The 20,272-nt window shown below is 47.3% G+C and overlaps 1 protein-coding gene across 6 annotated transcripts; it reads right to left on the bottom strand.

Moving 5' to 3' along the window:
- Window positions 1–1,694: 1,694 nt before the first annotated feature.
- ACP7 (acid phosphatase 7, tartrate resistant (putative)) lies at window positions 1,695–18,507 on the bottom strand. 6 transcript variants are annotated; one of them, XR_013992110.1, is made up of 13 exons: window positions 17,142–18,507; window positions 16,144–16,364; window positions 11,040–11,240; window positions 10,574–10,756; window positions 9,550–9,673; window positions 9,261–9,323; window positions 9,050–9,164; window positions 8,851–8,958; window positions 8,705–8,762; window positions 8,550–8,617; window positions 8,226–8,428; window positions 4,985–5,122; window positions 1,695–3,681 (listed from the first exon to the last, which is right to left on the bottom strand). XR_013992110.1 is itself a non-coding variant. In XM_081030853.1 (13 exons), the coding sequence occupies exons 2-13, from the start codon at window positions 16,262–16,264 to the stop codon at window positions 3,616–3,618; spliced, it is 1,317 nt and encodes a 438-aa protein (XP_080886979.1). In that variant the 5' UTR covers window positions 16,265–16,364; window positions 17,142–18,507; the 3' UTR covers window positions 1,695–3,615. The 6 variants fall into 6 exon arrangements, 5 of the variants coding, with proteins under 5 accessions (XP_080886979.1, XP_080886980.1, XP_080886981.1 ...); XM_081030853.1 differs by having other exon boundaries at window positions 8,357–8,428; XM_081030854.1 differs by having other exon boundaries at window positions 8,357–8,428; window positions 17,530–18,507.
- Window positions 18,508–20,272: the final 1,765 nt, after the last annotated feature.

Genomic DNA, 20,272 nt, shown 5'->3' with positions numbered 1-20,272 from the left:
AAATAAACATTCATTAATGAATGAAACCAGAGACCCGAAGCTTCCCCGTTTTTGTCTCTGCACAGATCCCCACCCACCCCATGTGCTCTCCCTGGGGCCCTGCTGCCCCTTCTGGGAGCACTCGCCCCCATTCTTCTAGGCAGGTATCTGTGTAGCCTCCAAAAGCCTTGCTAAACTTTGCTTCCCAGAAGCCTCAGGGTCTCGGGTCCTGCAACCTGTCACTTCCTGTGCATGTCACATATCATAGGTGTGGCAACCAGCTATACGTGCCTGTCTCCTGCGTACCCAGCAGTGGGAGCCCCAAGGGTTGGGCCTTTATCTGATTCACCTAAATCACCGTCATCCTTACTATTTGTTACATGCTCCCTCAGTGCCAGGTACTGTGTTAAGCATTTATACTTGTATTTCTCCTTCCTCCCTTCATTCAACCAATGTTTGTTGAGCAACTACTATGTATCAGGTACTGGGCTGAAGGAGTGAACAGAACCTGCAGAAACCCATGCACCCCAGGAGTTCACATTCTGATGGAAGAAATAAAGAATAAATAATTAAACACGTATCTATATAGTAGGTCATGAAGCCTAAGTGGCCTGAAGGAAAATCAGGGAAAGGAGATGGGAGGTGAGGGTGGGTGGGGAGCTGGGGGGTGGGATGCTGTTTAAAACAGGTGGGCAGGGAAGTTCTTGTCTTTCCGTGAGATTTGAGCAGAGGCATGAAGGAGGTGGGGAGGTAGCCATGTGAATACCTGGGGACAAGTCCCAGGCCGAGGAAACAGCCAGTGCAAACCTGGAGGGTAATCTGATAGATCTGAGGCCAGCGTGGCTGGAAAAAAGAGGGCAAGGGCGACTATGGGAGATGAGGGCAGCTTGTGTGGGGTGGGCCACAGGTAGGACTCTGGTTACCCTCTACCCCCGCCCCGCATGAGATGGAGCCACGAGAGGGCTCAGGCAAGGGAGGGACGTGATCTGATGCAGGTGTCCACAGGTCCCTTTGGCTGCATGTGGGGAACAGACTGTGGAGGCAGGAACAGGAGCAGGGGGAGACCAGGCAGGAGCTGAGAGATAAGGTGGACAGGATCAGGACGGGGGCCTTGTCGGTGGGCAAAGGGGACATGTTCTAGGTAGACTTCAAAGACAAAGCCAGCAGAATGTACTAGCTAATTGAATGTGGGACATGAAAAAAGAGGAGTCAAGGACGATACCTGGGCTTTCAACCTCATTTAATCCCAAGGTAACTCCACAAAGTATGATCACTCTTTGTTACAGATGAAGAAACAGAACTTCAGAGAGGGCTGGTGACTCCACATCCCACAGAAGTGGTAGAGCTGACATTTGAACCCGGTTTCTGTCTGGCTTTTGCCACCCTTTACTCTCTGTGGACCCATTGCCTGGGCAAGCTCACAAGTCTCACTCGGCCCAGACAGAACGGGCTAGACCCACGTGGGTACTTGCTTGGTCTGGCTGCACCATGCAGTGAATGGCTCCCCAGCCGGTGACTTCACAGGCTTGGTGCACCCCTCCACTGCATTCCCTCACTGTTTGTCACCCGTGTTGGGTAACTGTTTCTTTGCCTGCCTGCAAGCTCCCACAGGGTCTGACTGACACTGATTCATCGCCGTCCCCGGCGTTGCCTGGAGCCTGGCATGTGATGGCCTTCATTAAGGCAACAAATATTTATTAAGCATCTGTCTTGTGCTGGGCTGGGCTGGACCAAGCCCTGGACGACGCCCTTCTGGGCTGACAGTGCAGTGGTGGAGACAGACACACCCCCAGACAGTGATGGCCCAGGATGGGCAGGGCTGGAATAGGGCAGGGGGCCAGGGTCCCAGCCCAGCCTGAGAAGGGGGTCTGGGAGGGGTTGGTGGAGGTGATAGACCCAGGAATGAACAAGATGGCCTTGGTCTCCACTCTCAGAGATCCCCCCCTCCCTTTCCCTCCCCAGCCCATCAGGGGAGATTGACAATGAACAGTTAACAAATCAATGAGAGAACTGTAGAATGCTGAGCTAGAAATGCAGTAAACAGGACAGGACAGAGTGATTGCGGTTCTTTCATCTGGAGTTGTCAGGGAAGGCTGAGACCTGAGGCTGAGAAGGTGCCAGCCTGAGACGAGCTGGGGAGAGGGCACTCAGAGGACGAAGAGCCAATGCACAGGCCCTACAGTGAGAAATATCTTGGGATGCTCGAGAAACTGCCAGGAGCTGGTGTGCCCTGGGCGGGGAGGGTGGGAATCAGACGTGAGGAGGCTGATGCTGATGCTGACGCCGCGTGGCCCAAGGGAAGAATAGATGTGAGGTCAGCCTGCAGAGCTGGAACGCATGGGCTTCCCTGGGGGGAAGCCCTCAGCCTTTGCCTAGGACTCCTGGAGTCAGATCATGTCTGTCATCACCTCAGAGCCCTCCTGTGGCTCCGTCTCACTCAGGGTAAAGGGCAAAGCTCTCCCATGGCACACAAGGCCCCCACTTAATTTGTCTGCATCACTGCCCTGCCTCCATCTCACCCTCACTTTCTCTGCTCCAGCTGCACTGGCTTCCTCATTGATCTTCTGACACAGCAGGCACATGTCTGTCTCAGGGCCTTTACACTGGCTGTTTTTCTGCCTGGAACACTGCCCAGGTGGCTGCTCCCTCAGACTCCTTCAGGTCAAATGTCAGCTTCTCAGTGAGGCGTCCCTGACCATCCTTGTAAAAAGTGCAACTGCCTCCCCTCCCCTCCTTCCCCCTTTCCTGCTTTTTCTGAGCACTTAGCACTAAACAGTGACACCCTGTTATACATTTTACTTATTTATTGTGTTCGCTGGCTGACATGCTGGATAGAATGTCAGCTCCACAAGGGGAGAGGTCTCCGTGCTCTTCATGGCTGTCTCCCCATTACTAAGAACAGAGCCTGGCACATTGTAGGTGCTCAATAAATAATGGTTGAATAAAAGAAAAGAAGAGGAGAAACAGGAAAGAGGGAAACGGGAGGAAGACAGCAGGTCTGCGAACACCTAAGTCTCGTCAACTGCCCTAGCTGAGAGGCAGGAGTGTTAACACTTCCCTTCCAGGATTAGTCAGTGGAAGGTTGGGAAACTGAGGCACAAAGGGAGATCTGTTATTACTCTTCGGGCCATTGGCACATGGAAGGACGGCCAATGGGGAGAAAGTCACCAACGCCGCCTGCTGAAGGATTGTGTCATGAAGGCCATGACCACCATGCTGACGTGGGGCTGGCGATGCTTCTTGCCCCTGCAGGCAGGAGAGGGGTGCTCCAGTGGGCATCCCCAGCAGAAGTGCAGAGTCGATGGAGCCACAGCCATAAGCCTCTTTATTCCCGAGGCCCCATGGGTGCCGCCCCCCCCCCAGTCATTGCTATGCAGGAGGGCAGGGCTGTGCCACCCACCTGTGTCTATGTCTATGTCTGTGTCCACACCTGCCCTCCAACACAGCCAACCGGGACCTCCACCTCTCCTGGAGGGGAGAGCTGCCCCAGCCCTCATGCTGCATCCAGCTACATGGGCCCTCAGGAGAACAGAGGAGTCAAGGCCTGCCCTGACTTCCCAGGTGGGCTTGGGCAGTGACTGGTCACACCAGCCAAGGCAGCAAGGCCCAGGGTTCCTGATGAAAGCTGCCCCATCCCTAGAGGTACATCATTCGGTTGAGCAGAGGTCTCACCACCCAGACATCATCCACAATCTTCCCATCCTGCAAGGAACAAAAACGAGACAGTATAAGGGCTGAAGCCCAGACTCTGGAGCCAGGTGGCCTGGGTTCAAATCCCAGCTTTGCCCTGATGGGCTTGTGACCTTGAGCAAGTTGCTAGACCTCACTAAGCCTCCGTTTTCCTCATCTGCAAAGTGGGGATGATACTAATAGTACCTACCTCATAGATGTTGTGGGGATTAAATGAGATATTTGACAAAGGCACATGGTAAGGACCGTGTAAGTGTAAACTATTATTATTAGATCACAAATTCTGGAGTCAAACTTTGCTTTAATTCCACTGCAGCCACTCTATGCGGCCTTAAGCACATGACCTGACTCTGATCCTAACTTCCATGTTCTATAAACTAGGGAGAACGGAATGAGATTATACACACAAACTGCTCCTGGTGCATGCACCATTTAACAAATGGTAGTTATTTGTAATAAAAAGAACATGGTCTTTGGGGTCAGATCTCATCTCTGCCACCCTCCAACTGTACGACCCTGGGAAAATGACTTCCCCTCTCTCAGCCTCACTTCTCTCATCTGTAAAATGGATGGAAAATCCTTCCCATGGGATTGTTGTGGTGATTAAAGTGCTACTAAATACAATGCATCTAGAGCCGGCCAGTAAGCTCAGTTGGTTAGAGCGCAGTGCTCTTAACAACAACGTTTCCGGTCCATCCCCTCATGGGATACTGTGAGCTGCGCCCTCCACAACTAGATTGAAACAACTACTTGACTTGGAGCTGGAAAAACACAACTGAAAAAAAAAAAAAAAAAAAGAAGAAAGGGAAAAGCCCAGCGTCTAGTATACAATAGGTGCTCAACAAGTCATACTTATTACCATTATTTTGAAATTACAATGACAAAATAAACAAAGCTGAGTCATGATTATGTGGGTCCACCTAACCTCACCTTAAGCCACCAGGGCCACACACACGTTACTGGCTTCTCTCTACCCACCTCCCACCACCTATCTTTTTCTTTCACTACTTCATGTTAACAAGTTCCTATATAATGTATGGTGTCTTAGAAGCTTTTCTAAGCATTTTATATATCATAAGTCATTCAAACCCTTTATAATCATGTGAGGTAGAAACTATTAAATGTCTTCCTTTTGTAGATGGGAAAACTGGCTCAAAGTTAAGTAAGTTGCTTGAGGTCATCCAGCTGGCAAGTAGCACAGGCAGGATTTGAACCCTGGATTTCTGGCCCTGGGGTTTATGTTTTTAATCACTTGGCCTCAGAGCACACTGAGCCTTAGCTACTCAGGTAGTTGACTCCGGCATCCTTCACTGACCTGGTCGTCAGACACCTGCTGGATGTGGACGTGGGTCCCATTGAGGATGTGTAGCCGTGTGTACCCATACTCCTTCACGCGCACGGCGCTCCAAGGCCGTGGGAAGAGGGTGAAGCGAGTCAGCTTCTCCTCACAGCCCTACCGGAGAGAATCAGTCATTCAGACCCTAGGCCGGGGTGGGTGGGGGATCCGCAGGGGAGCAGAAACAACCTGCCAGGCCAAGACCCTGCCACCCCCAAAGAAGACAAAATCGGTTAAGACTTGACTTCAATAATGCTCACAACTGAGTGCTTTGACCCAGCCAGGCTTCCTGTGCCCATGTTTTCTAGAAAGTACATGGCTGTACAACACTGCCCACTGCAGCATTTTCTGTAAAAGCCCTGAGCTGGAAGCCACCCAAATGCCCATCAGTGGGGGTCGGTTAAGTAAATAATAGCACAGCTGTCACAAAGAAGGGTGATACATAAAAATGGCCAAGATGGATCGTTAAAGGGAAAATGCAATTCACAGAGTAGAAGAAATTGGTGGGCCTCTACCCTCACTGCACCGTAGAGCCTCCAAGAAAGCTTTTTAAAAATCACCAATGGCTGGGGGAGACAGAGTGCTCATCCTTACAGTAGAACGGCAAGTGAATAAGGGAGCTTGAAAAGTCACCAATTTGCAGCCATCATTGTAATAACTGACTGAAGCAAGAATCATCCATGGATGGTGAAACTAGTGGTGAAAATTTGAGGACTAACAAGGTTATTTGCATAGTCTCAAAGTATCTCTTCAGGAGACACTTGTTAATTATAAAGGGGAAAAGAGTAAGTATGGTGGAGAGGCCTGGCAGACACCACCTTAACCAAGCGACAGAAGTGAACATCATCAGTAATGGGACAGATCCTCACCACATTTACACAATGGGAAACTGAGGCTTCCAGGGGTTAAAGAGATCCCATGTGCCTTCTAGTAGGATGCCCTGAGAACACAGTATCACTTTTGTGTATTCTTACCAAAAAGGCGAAACGTCCATCTAATCACGAGCAAACATCAGACAAACCCAAACTAATGGATATTCTACAAAACGACTTTGCTGTACTCTTCAAATTTTTCAAGGTCATGAAACATGAAGAAAGAATGGGGAAATGTTTCTGATTAAAGGAAACTAAAGAGACAAGACCCCGAAATAGAGTATGTGATCTTAGACTAGATCCTGAGCCAGGGGAAAAAAAAAATGCTTTGCTTTGATTTAAAGGACACAAGTGGGACAATCGGCTAAATGTGAATGAGAGCTGTAGATTAGATAATAATAGGATATTATCAATGCTAACCACTTTGATTTGATTATTATTCTGTAGTGATAAGAGATAGGAGAATGTTCTTGTTTTTTAGCAAATACAGACAGGCGTATTTCTGCAACTTACTCCTCACTGGATCGAAATAATAAGAAAATGTATATACGTGTATTTATATAGACAGACAGACGGAGACGAAGAGATTAAAACAAGTGTGGCTAAATGTTCACATTTGGGAAATCCTGGTAAAGGGGATATGGGAAGTCTTCGTAAGTCTGAAATCATTTCAAAATTTAAAATTAAGGGAAAAAACTAATCTGTGCTGATAAAATCAGAATAGTGACCACCTATGGGCCTGAAGAGCCAGCTGGTGCTGAGAACATTCTTTCTTGCTCCGGGATGTGACTACCCAGGGGTGTGCAATGCCGGGCTTCCACCCTCAGAGATTCTGGTGTTTGGCCTGGGGTAGAGCCCAGGCATTGGAGTTTTAAAACCTCCCCCAGGTAATTCTAACACGCACCAAAGTTGGGAACCTCTAGGGTATGAAGCATGATCCAAGCTGTTTTTTAAGTGATTGATGCAGGGGCACCCGGTTAGTTCAGTTGGTTAGAGCGTGGTGCTCTTAACAAAAATATTGCCGGTTTGTAAGCTGCGCCTTCCACAACTAGATTGAAACAACTACTTGACTTGGAGCTGATGGGTCCTGGAAAAACACACTTAAAAAGAAAAAAGTGGATGATGCAGTAACACATCTCTATCTAGATAATTATTCATTTGTACATGCACAGAACATTCTAAAATGCCACCTCAGAGATAGAACAACTGAGAGTGGGAGTAAGAAGGGGTGTGGATGGTGGGGTTCACCTCGTGCCCTCTGTACTGTTTGAATTTTTAATCACAAGAAGTTCTTGCTAATTTATAAAAATCAGCTTCAAAAATAAGCCTTCTCTCCTTGCAGAAGTGACAGTTTCCAAGGTGGGGGCAGGGAAAACACAAGATGATTCGGGAGCACCTTACAGTGCCAAAAAGTAAGGACATGCTCACAAAACAACAAGGCGCTCTAAGGAACAGGGGACCGACCTGAAGAGTTCCCAAAGGTCACAGCTGGAGCAACCTGAATAGCAACAGAAATAATAGTATTGGATCATAGCCCACAGAACAAAATAAGTACCCACGAGTCAATAACTAACTAACCAAATAAATGGGGCAGAGGGGAGAGCTCTTCCTCACAGGAGGATTCTAATGAATAAATCTAGTTATAAATCTAGAAAATAGAAGACACCAGTAGAACACCACACTATTACTCATTGCAGGAAGACTCACTGATTGAGTCAAAAACTAGTGGGTGAAAGTTTGAGGAGAAACAGGATATTTGCATGGTCTAAAAGGATCTCCCCCAAGATATTCATTCATTAAAAAGAGAGGTATTATAACTTTCTGGTGGAGGAACCCAGCACACACCTCCTTAAACGGGTATTCAGAGAATCCAAGGATGAGACACATTGATGTCATGGATTCCTTGAAAGGACACGACTGCACTTCTGTGACCATCTTGCTTAAAATGCATAACCCAATTCTCAGCATAAGAAAATATCTGATAAACCCAATTCAACAGGCATTCTGCAAAACACTTGGCCAGGGGTCTGCAAATATGTAAAGGATGAAAGACAAGGAAAGACTGAGGAACTCTCACAGATTGGAGGAGACCAAGGAGCCATGTTAACTAAATACATGTAGGATCCTGGACCAGAAAAAGGTCCTTAATGAGAAAGCGGGTGGAAGGTGAATAAAGCCTGCCGCTCAGTTACAATAATAATAATAAACCCTCTGTCCCTGGATCCATCCGGTAACCCAGGCAAGCCCCCAACCCCTGCCACCTATTGAACTTTTTGACTTTGCACAGGTATTTCACTGCCTGAGCCTCTGTCTCCACATCTGGACAATAGGCGCGTTACGGGACATACCTAAGCTCTACAGTCGAGTTAGTGATAGCAACTGGGTGAAGCACGCAGCACCCTGGCTGGCGGTACAAGGTCAACCCTGAATACATAGCAAGAGGAGAGAAGCCAGCGGCACCCTTCCCCGCCCTGCTCACAGCAGATCCTGTGATGATGTGGACAGGGCCTCGAGGATTGTTGTAGGGCATCTCTCGGCTGCCATTAAATACCTGGAGAAGGGGACATGGGGAAGGGGCGCATCACACCAGGCCACGGCGGAGGGTCTGACCAGGTCTGACCAGGGTCCCACTGATACCAGCGCAGGGCCCCTCAGCCCTCCTTGAGCCTCACCTGGTAGTTGTAAATTGGCCACAGCCGTTCGTACGAGTGTTCGTGAGCCCAGAACTCCAGGTCAACCCCTGAGACAGAGCAAGTGGGGATCAGGCCCGTGAATCCAGGAGAAACGGGATGGGACCTGGGGCGGGGGAGCCTCCCGGGTCACTCACCGTATTTGTAGAAAAGATTCTCCAATCCAAATAACCTGCCGAAGAGGCCTTTGCGGACCTGGGCGGGAGGCGCAAGGAGGTGAGGGTGAGTCGGGGTGACCCCTGCCTGGCTGTCATCACCTTGCCCCCAGGGAGCGAGTTCTCACCTTGCTTTCATGCCACGTACAGTCATCCAAGTCAGCGTTGGAACAGTACATGGGCCGGTGACCCATGGTGATAATCCACGGCCGGGCTGCGCGGTTCTTATTGGCTTTCTAGAGACAAGGGCCCAGAGTGAGAGGTTGGGGTCGGGGCAGGGAGGAGAGGCAGGTCCAAGAGGCGGAAAGGGACCTCTACCCAGGTTACCTGGAGGTCTCTCTCCAGCCAGTGAAACTGTCTCTCTACCAGGTGGCGGCCGTAATGGAGGAAGAAATACACCTCAGTGGAGAAGGAGATGATGTGTGCAGGACCCAAATCCCAGCTGAGGGGTCAAACAGCACAGGTCAGAGATGGGGTCTCCTCTGCATCTCCCATCCTGCAGGGAAGGGAGGCCAGTCCCCCAGCCCCTCCAGGTTACCTGTACCACAGGCCTTCATTGTTCCCCGGCATGCTGAAGCGAGCCTTATAGTTAGAGAAGTTGCTGGATAAAAGGGAATAAAAGGATGGGAGGAGGGTCTGGGTGTCCTGGCCCCAAGCCATCTCCCCACCATCAGGTTGAGTCCAGCTCTCAACCCATCCCTCTTCTCCTTTCCTCTCACTGCCACAAATGAGCGCTGGAGCACGAGGGACTCAGGTGAGACACTAAGAAGGACACAGCTGTTCTCCCCAGCAGGGCCCACGCCCACCCTGAAGCCCCTGGCCCTCACTAGCGCTCCTCGTGATTCCCAGGACACGTCATGTAGGGCAGGCTGGCAGCCACAGGTTCAATGAGCCGCATGAACTCGTCCCCGATGCGAGCGTTGTCCTGATCCATGTCATAGGCAAAGTCTCCTGGGGGGTGGGCGGTGGGGAGAGGACAGTGAGGACACAGACCCAGCTCTGTTTCTGCCACAATCGAGAGACCTGGTTGCTCAGGTGTGAGCTGGGCAACCTCTGGCCTCTGAGCCCTCCCTCTTCTCTGAAACCTACCTCACACCCACCCACGTGTGCACGTGGAAGTGTTTCCTGAACCTCTGGTCCCGGAGTCCCCCACAGGACCACGCTGGTCTCCTGGGCTCCGATCACAGCAGCTGCATCTCTGCCCACCACCTTGTCCTCCCCCACAAACAACACAGACTGACATAGTCGGTACTGGTTTTGTTCCAGGCACAGTTCCAAATATTTTACATACTTGATCACCTGAATCTCAAAACACCCTCTGAGGTGGGTGTTATTAGTATCCCCATTTCAGGTGGAGGAACTGAGGCCCAGAGAGGTTACGTGCTCGCCCAAGGTCACAGAGGTGGTTAGTAAAGATCCAGGAATCAAACCCTGGGAGTCTGATTCCAGAGTCTACGGCTTTGAACCATTTTAGCCCCAGTCTTCACCACTCATCTGGTTCCCTGTCCCCTCAAGTCACAACAGCAACGATAATCACTAACACGTATGGAGCACTTACAACATGCCAGGCAAGATCAACTTATTTAGTCATCACAACAGTCCTGTGAATTCTAGACTCATCTCTAATAATAAGACAGAGGAGAAACCAATGCACACAGATCTAAGGGTTGAAGTTGGGATCTCAACCTGGGCAGTCTGCTAACCACAGACACCATCTCCATGGCCAGTGTCATCCCCCATCCCTTCAGAACCACACTCGCCCCTACCCCAATCCCCTCCGCAGTCCTGGGTTGCCTCCCACTCAAACCCCGACCCCCCAGACCTCCGGGTGCACCCTTGCTGATGCCTCACCCACATGGAGAACAGCATCGTACATGCCCTGCTGGGTGTCCCTGCGCAGCCGAGGGAAGGCCTTCGGGTTGTCAGTCCCCATGTCCCCAAATACAGCCAGGCGGGGGCTCCAGTGGGGCCCATCGTTTAGGGCCCTGAAGCGGAAACGACGGCTCCAGCCCTGAGAACTGCCACAGCGGTAAACTGAGGGAAAGGTCACAGTCAGGGGGCGACCCCCAGGTTGTCTCTTCCACCCCATAGCCCATCTTCAATGGGTGGGGGGAGGAGGTAGGGGGTTAAATGGGTCTGACCCATGCCCCCTCTGTCTACCTCTCCCCAGGTCCCCAGTGCCTTCCATATTCATCCTGGGGTCTCAGACAATAGGCTTGCAAATAAACAAATACCACCTGCCAGGGGTAGTTTCTAGCTTCTATCTCACTCCTCTTCCCATTCCCCCCTCAACACCTGAACCCGGGACCCCTCTCACCATACTGGATCCCTGGCAGCAGCCCTCGCAGTGTGACTCGGTGTATATAGAGCTTCCGCCGGAGATGGCCCCCATCCACAAAGAGGCTGGCGGTGCCCTGGGCCCGGAGGGGCAGAGGCCCAGTTAACTGAACGCCGAACTGCACTTCAGAGAGTGTTGGGACCCATGTGGTCCAGGTTACAGTCATAGAGCCTGGCTCACCTGGGCAGAAAAGAACAGAAGGAGCCTGGGCAGTGAGGCCTGGGCAGGGCAGGAGGTGATGGGCAGAGAGAGGGAGGGGCAATAATTAACAGCTCTTGGACAGTCAGTAGTTAAGGACACAGATTGTGGAGCTTCCTAAATTCAATCCCAGCTCTGCCATTTCCAAGCTGTATTTTCCTTGGGCAAATTACTACCTTTCTGAGACTTAGTTTGCTTATCTGTAAAATGGAATAATAATAGTATCTACTCTGTAGGGTTGCTATGAGGCTTAGATGAATAAATATAAGTAAAGTACTTGAAACAGTATCTAGGACAGTTGGGGTTATATGAATGAATGGATAATTATTATTAATATCATTATTTACAATTGCAGGCCTTGTGCCAAACATGTTACATACATAATATCATTTAGGAGTTATAAACTCTGATGTTTAGAGGACAGCTAGGTAATATAAATGGAGACAAGGACCAGATGTAAAGAGGAAGGCAGTAGGGAGTGATGGGGTGTGTGGCAAACTATAGAGCCTGGCTGGTCTAAAAAGGGCAGCCATTGCTCAGCTCTGGTGATAGCTGCCATGCAAGAAGCAGGCCCAGTGCCACTAAATTTGTCAACTTCTAGAGTAAATCTTTGTGTGGTGGTTTTTATGTCCCAGGGGCATAGATATATAAATGCAGACTTTTAAATAATTGCTCCAACTTTTTAAAAATTAGCAACCAAATTAAGCTTTTAAAAACACCATGAGTTATAGTGCAATGTTAAGAGCATGGGTTCTTCCTCCAGCAATATGAAAATGCACGTGCACAAGGTTTCTCTCTGCGGCACCGTGTGTAATCGCAAAATATCAGAAGCAACCTGAACACCCAGAGATAGGAGAGTGACTGAATAAACTCTATAACATTTGTACAGTGAAGCTCTATGCAGCTGTCAAAAAAGAAAGAGGACAAGCTCTGGGAACTGATGTGGAATGATGTCCAGGACATACAGTTAAAATTTTAAAAGCAAAGTGTAAGAGTATATATAGTCAGCTACTCTTCATGGAAGAGGAGGTAAGAAAATACACAGGGATCTGCTCATCTGTATAAAAGAAATACAGGGAGGATATACCAGAAACTAAAGAGATGGATTACTTACATAGGGTGAATGGGAAAAGAAGGGGGAATGGGAAAAAAAAAGGGGAATGGGATAGTAGGAATGAGGAGAGTGGATGCCTCTCTGAGTCTATCTTTTTTGTATAGTTCTGATTCCTAGAACTATAGTAATGTTTCCTATTTCCTTCATATACCCCCCAAATAAACTAACAAAACTACTCAGCGGCAGCCAGTTGGCTCAGTTGGTTAGAGCGCAGTGCTCATAACACCAGCGTCACTGGTTCGATTCCCCCATGGGCCAGTGAGCTGTGCCCCCCACAACTAGAGTGAAAACAACGGCTTGACTTGGAGCTGATGGGTCCTGAAAAAACACACTGTTCCCCAGTAAAATAAATAAATAAATAAAAATAAAAAAACAAACTACACAGGATGTGAGGAGAACCCAATACGGAATATAAATACTAATAAATGGACATAACTAATTAAAACATGAATAAAGTAACCATCAAAGGGTTGTGAAAGAAAAATAACCATGAGAAATAAGTCTTGACTGGCCACTGTGAAATGACAGAGAAAAAGGACTACAAATAAGTGCCATCACCCAGTAAGTATTCCCACAGGGACATGGGCAAACAGTGCTGAAACTGCTTTATGCCTAAACTAGCACTGAACAAAGAAATGTCTTGTAGATAGTGGGAGAGAGGTTTTTCAGTGTTGGAGAAAGAAGTTGCAAGGAAAGAAGAAGGAGAAAATAAACCCTTGCTGTTGGACTGAAATCAGAGATATGAGTATGAGCTCATGGTATTTAATAAATATACAGATAGATCCAGAAATATGTAATCAATACAGAGTTATAGATGTGTCTATATGCATATCAACATATTGCTGTGTTGCACAGGTCTGCTTATGAGAGGACCTAAAAGCAGTGATACTTTAGTAGCAATGAGCACACCTAGTGCTCAGATCTTGGTTTCTAAATACCCATTCTCCAATGAAAGGAACCAAGGCTCCTTGGAGAAGTGGTTGATTCCAGAGATGAGGCAGGAAATATACAGAATGAACCTGGAATGATTTGTGATGCCAGAAAGTAAGGAAGTGCTCAAAAATGATGGCGGGGGGGGGGGGGGGTTGTTAAAAGAACCCAGAAGCCAATCTGAAGGAATTCCAAAAGACCAAATTAGGGACAATTTGAGACACAAAATAAATAACGATCGTACTGGATATTAATCCACGGAATGAAGTAAATATCCATGAGTCCATACAGATATAAATAAATAATTGAATAAATAAATAAATGGAGGGGGGAAGGAACAGCCTTTCCTTACAGTAAAATTTCAATTAGATCGAGAGAGAGAATTAAAAGTTTACAAAATCACAATTAGGCAAACACCAGGTTAATAATTGTTGCAGACAAGACCCACCAATGGATGCTGAAATCAGTGGGTGACAGTTTCAGGAGAAACATGATTTTTGTAGTCTTGAGAATCTCTCCAAAGATATTTATTAACAACAAAGGAAAGGATAAAAACTTTAGTCTGGAGAAACCCAGTAGGCATCCCTTGAACCAAGCAATGAAAGTTACCATCACCAGTAATAGCCATAAGCCACGTCAGCAACATGAACTCTCTGATACCAGACCCTAAGAAGACCACAATATCACATGTCTTTTGGTCTTCCTAGGAAAACACCTAACTTAGTTCTGATCATGACAAAATATCAGACAAACCCAAAATGAGGGCTATCCTTCAAATTAACTGCTCACTCCTCAAAACTGTCAAAATCATGAAAAGTAAGGAAAGCAGAAGAAACTGGCAGATTGGAGGAGATTGAGGAGACACAACAACTAAATGCTAAATGACTAAATAACTAAATGGAAAAACTAGTGAAATTCAAACAAGATCTGTAGTTTAGTTAGTAGTGTTGGACCAACGTAGCCGGTTTTAATCATTGTACCATGGTTAGGTAAGATGTTAACATTGGGAGAGACTGGGTGAGGGAGATATAGAAACTCTGTAATATTTTTACTAACTTTCTGTTAAATCTAAAATTAGCACAAAATGTATAGTTTTAAAATAAATACTGTGGACTCTTAAGTTGCCTGTGTTCAAATTCCAGACTGTGTGACCTGCAGTCAGACGTTTCATCTAATGAGCCTCAGTTTACTCTTTTGTAAAATGTGAGTACATACATCTTAAGGTCCAATATGAGGTTAATTGAGTTATCCATCTGAAGCATTCAGACAAAAAGTATACTTGCCACTATCATTGTGTAAGCCAAAGGACAGCTGTGATCTCACTGGATTTTCACAGCAGCCCCGTGAGATGGATTTTATTGCTGTTCCATTTTACAGAGACCTCCAGGCAAAGTGCTTTGTCAGAGTGCCAGCAAATGCCAAAGCCAGTTCATTCACACGGTTTCAGAGTCCACATTGCAACTAACTTTGAAGAAACTATCTTCTTTAAAAGTGTCAAGGACACAAAAAACAAGGAAAAATTGAGGAACTGTCACAGATAGGAGGGACTAGACACATGGCAGCTAGGTGCAATGTGTGATCCTGGATTAAAATAAAGACAGACAGTGGAAAAACTGGTGAAATCCAAAAAAATCAAAAGTCCATAGTTCAGTTAGTAATACGATACTAATGTTAATTTCTTAGCTTTGTCCTTGGTACCGTGGATACGTAAGAGATGGCCATTAGGGGAAGCTGGGTGAAGGGTGTACAAGAACTCTGTACTCTCCTGCAACTCCTCTATAAGTCTAAAATTATTTCAAAATAGAAAGCTAAAATAATTAGAAAGGAAGGGAGGGAGGAGGGAGGGAAAAAGGGAGGAAGGAAAGAAAGGAAGACAGTGTTGAGTTGTGGTGCAGTATCAAAAAAGAATAGCCACAATTATTTGAAACTCCTTTTAAAATCCTCCCTGTTTAATCACATGTCGGTGTGAGACCAAATTTTCTTCATATACATTATTCAAAGTAGCACATTGAAACAGACTGAAGCAGAAGCAGATGTAGGAGACTCTGGCTGTCTCCAGACATTCAAGACACTTAAAAAGATGTAAATCAGCACCACTCTTCTCACTAGATTACTTTGTATAGTTATTTTTCGTGAAAAACATTATTTACCTTAATACAGAATGCATTTATTATCATTCATTTCAAACAACACTAAGTATTTCTAAAGCTTCAGTTTTGATTTCTAGTATGGCCAATATTATGGGTATAACTCACATAAACCATAGCTCTTTGAGGTTCTCAATAATTTTTAGCTATGCAACGAAAGAGGTCCCGAGACAAACACATGTGAAAATCACTGCTATGCTCTAAGCTCCATTTTTGCCACTTCACAGGTAATATCTCATTTACTCGTCACTATGAGGTCCCACTAACATTATCCCATTGTCCAGGTAAGGAGGCTGAGGCCAACAAGGTTAAGTCACTTGCCCAAGGTTACATAGCAGGTAAGCTGGGATTCAAATCCAGGGAGTCTGGGTGCAGAAGGCCCAGAGACCAAGGTCTTACCACCCCAGCTCACAACCACATCTTGATCAAGGATCAGGAGGCAGCCTTGTGGGGACACAATGAACAGTGACACAATGAGCAAGGACAATGGCAGCCTCCTTTGGAGAACACCAGAATCATTGTCCAGTCAGACGCACCACTGCTGGTAATCCCCATTTAACAGAAGCGGACAACTGAGGCTCAGGAAGAGCAAGTGACCAGTCTAGGGTCCCACAGCAATCAGTGTGGGATTCTGAAAGTCTAAAACCTCTGGGCCACACTGAGAAATGTTCTCAGAGAGGTCACAGACACTTACCTGGGTAGGACAGGTGGATTTGCTCTGGGGCAGCACTGGGATCCTTGGGGACCCCCTGGACTCCCAGGGAGAAAAATAGGAGCAGACAGCAGCAGGACCAGCAGGGATGAAGGAGGCACATGGCAGAGGGGTGGGAGGGTGGAGAACAGACCGGGATCAGGCAGTGTCACTGGGAGAGAGGCAGGATAGCAGGGAGGTTTTCCAGGATGTTTATCCAGATGCTGGAGAGCAAGCAAAAAATAACGATCACTACTGAGCAGCCAACGCTCCGAGCCTTACTGAGCATTACTGCGTGCTAAGCACTTTGCATAGATTAACTCAGGGGAGCCTCACAACATTCCTCCGGGGGGTGGCCACTGTGATCAGCAGCCCCACATCAGAGGAGGGGAATGAGCAACCGCGTGGTGCAGTTGCATAGCTCTACTGTGATGGCGTTGGGAACCCAGGAGCGCCGGCTCCAGAACCCTCGCTCTTAACTGCAGTTCACGCTCAGCGCAAGAGGTTTGAGAGGGGGGTGGGGGCTCATGCAGGAAGTTGCCTTTGGCAACCCCACTCCCAGCATTCCATCCTGCTTTTAACCCCCGTTTTTTCTACTTGATTCTCCCAGATCCCTAGCATTCCACCCTGCCCTCAGGGACCTCATCACTTCACTCCATCCTCCAGCCTTCGGTTTTGGTCTTAGTGACCTCAGTCTTCCACTCCATCCCCAGGTCCCCCAGAATTCCATCCTACCTGGAACACCCCCATCCTCCCTGCTTGCTCCCCAGTACCCCATCCAGCCTGCCTTGGTGACCCTCAGTCCCCCCAGCCCACCGCCCGCCACCTCCACCTGCTTCCCCAGCCCTGCACCTGTATACCCTCCCCCCCTCTCCCCAGCGCTTCCCCGCCCGCTCTGGTTCGGTCTCCAGTTCCCTGAACTGCCGGGGCAGCGCCGGGAGGGGCCGTTAGCCTGGAGGCCCGAGCTGGGGCGGGGGGCGCCTTCCCGGTCCCCGGCTCACCCTGCGGGGCGCCACCTGCCCGCACGCGCGTCTCCAGCCAATAGTGCAGCTGCGGTATTTATGAGTTTGCAGACACCGAGGCATCCCGCCGCCCACAGCCGTCCCAGCCCCGGAAGAGCCTGCCTTCTCGAAGTGACAGGATCCGCAGACAGCCCGGGCCCCGGGTCCCACAGGTCCGGCCGGTCCTGGGCGCCCTACGCCCACTCGCCCACCCCCCCACCCCGAGGGCGGGGCGTGAGAAGGGGGACCCAAGTAGGTTTGGTACGCCGCCACCGCCACCTCCAAGCTGGCCATCAGGTGAGCGCCGGGACAGGTAAGGCTGCTCTCGTCCCCCAGGCGCCCCACCCCGCGGCTGCGAAACCCTCAGGGTACGGACACCGATCCCCACCTCTGGTCCTGCGGCATCCCGCGGTACCCAGGTGTGCGGGCACCAGCGCCGGAGACCCGGGGGAATCTCCCTTGCCTCTGGTCGCGCCGGCGTCATCTTCCTCTAATTCCTTCCGCCTCCCTCCCTCTCCAAGCTAAGCCCACTGATTCCTCCCCGGACCCCGAGCACGCTGGAAACACAAAAATCAAAATCCTGGAATGAGCGCTGCTTCCGAGCTGTGCGTCTGAGGAGGATTACTCGCTGGGCCTCGGATTCTTGACCTGTAAAACGAAGACGATAATGGTACGTACCTTATGGGCTGTAGTGAGGATCAAACCAGTTGACACCTGAAATTAAATGCTGAGAATAAGGCCTGGCCCAGAGTAAGGGCTGGATAAGAAACAGCTGTTATTTTTATTATTATTAATGCGTGAACTCCAGGAATTGCCCTGGGGCCTAAGAGGGAGCAAGGGAATATTTGTAAACCTTTGTGAGCTGTTGGAAAGGGCTGTGAGCAGCTACCCACAAAGCATGCTTAGGGGTGTTCCTGGAGCAGCAGGAAATGTCTGAATTACAGACATACAAATATTTTTAACACAAATATGTGAAACAATAATATATGTGCCTCTTTCTTAATGTATTAAACTTCAAGATCTAATGGCAGGTTCTCAAATTATGGTAATTTAGAAATTTTGATGAGTGTGTAGATATTTGAGAGTCCTGCAATGACTGTAATGGGATTTGAAAACATCTGTGATTTCTTCTCATCACAAAGCCGAAGTTTACCAAGCATCCTGGGGTCTGTTCCTCACACCTCCTATGCCCCAACCCCCTTCCCTCCCACTTCCCCATCCCATGACAGAATGACATGCAAAATTTCAATTACCTCAACAGTTGTTAAACTTTTACCTTCTTAAAAGTTATTGAGGACCCCAAAGAGCTTTTGTATTTGTGGGTTCTATTAATATTGACCACGTAAGAAAATAAAACTGAACTATGTTATACACCTGAAAGTAATACAACACTGTCTGTCACTATAATTTACAGTAAGTTTCAAAATAAAAAAATAAAGAAAACAGAGTTTTTGAAACATAAGAACACAAGTGTATGTATCCCATTAGCCAACAGAGCGATGACATCATTACACGTCAGCTAGCCTTTGGAGAGTGAAAAGGATAAACATATCTCAGTATTACTATAAAACACTTTTGATCGCATTAACCCTTGAAAAAGGTCTTGGGGTTCCCATACCACACTTTGAGGACTGCAGGGTTAAAGGATAGTATAAGCAAAGAGGTCATTGTTTTTCCCATCCAAGTTCATGCAGTCGCTGAATTCCATTTGCCAACTCAGGTTAAGAAGCCCCACTGGAATTTTTGGTCCCCGATGCGGTGGTTGAAGGTTCATAGCTCACTTACGGCCCCTCCCCTACTCAGGACAGCCATAGAACTATTTCTAGTTTCTCTTTTTAGATACCTTTGTGTTTTGAGAAATATACTTCCACTTCCCGATTTCTTAGTCCATTCCTTAGAGAGAAGATTCTGGCGGTGGTGAATAGAGTATGTATGCTGGGACCAGATGGCCTGTGTTTAGATCTAGCTTCAGCATACCTCACAATACCTCAGTTTCCCCATCTGTTAAGTGCAGATAATAATAGTAACTATCTTTTTTGTGATGATTAAATAAGGCACAGAGCAAATACCACACACATTCCTTCCAATTATTTATTGTACCTAAGATATCTAGTCTGTCCAGTTTGTAAAAAAAAGGCTATAGTGAACCTACTTTTCTAAGTCATTTTTACATTATTTAAACCTTTTTTATTGTGAAATATCACGTACATACAGACAAACACCAGAAACATAAATGTTTCACTTAATGAATTATGAAAAAGGAACCCACTTGTGTCACCACCACCCAGGTGAAGAAACAAATCTTACTAGCTTTCCACCAGTTACCTCCTGCTTCCTAACTTTTATCTGATTTAGGTTTAAGTATGCCTCGCCATATACAGGAGTTTCAGTTTGCCTATTTTCCACATGATATAAGTATTCCTCTCTGGGAATACACCACAATTTATTTATATACCAATGTAAATTTGTATACATTTTTATGTAAATTTCCACTGTCGATGGAAATTTTAGTTGTTTCTATTTTTTGGCTCTTGCAAATAATATTGCTTTTAACATTCTAGTACATATTTTGTTCTAGTACATTCACAATGTTAATGTGAACATATATACACGTTACCATTTCTCATGTGCATGAAGCCAGGAGTAGAATGGCTGGGTCATAGGGTATATAGCGTATATACATATATTTATGTTTAGTAGATACTACCAAAGAGTTTTCCAAAGTAGTTGTCATAATTTCTTCTCCTCCCTCCAGCTATGTGGAGGCATTTCCATTGCTCCACATCCTCGCCAACACTTAGCCATGTCAGGTGTTTTATTTTAAGCCATTCTGGTGGATGTGATAGCTCATAGTTGTTTTAATTTGCATTTCCCTGATGAGTAATTTCATTTGCATGTTGGCCTTTCGGATATCCTTTTTCCGGATGTGCTTGTTCAAGTATCTTGCCCGATTTTCTATTGGTTTGTCCATTTTTTAAGTGCATGTGTTCTTCATATATTCTGTACACCAGCCATTTGCTAGTTGTATGTACTATAAATATCAACTCTACGCCTTTCTCTTTCACTGTCTAATGGTGTTTTTAATGCACAGAAGGTCTTTCGCATAGTCTAATTTTTCAGTCTTTGCTTAT

Source organism: Rhinolophus hipposideros (assembly GCF_964194185.1).
Source record: "Rhinolophus hipposideros genome assembly, chromosome: 21".
NCBI classification, from domain to species: Eukaryota; Metazoa; Chordata; class Mammalia; order Chiroptera; family Rhinolophidae; genus Rhinolophus; species Rhinolophus hipposideros.
This window is presented reverse-complemented; position numbering and strand designations above follow the sequence as displayed.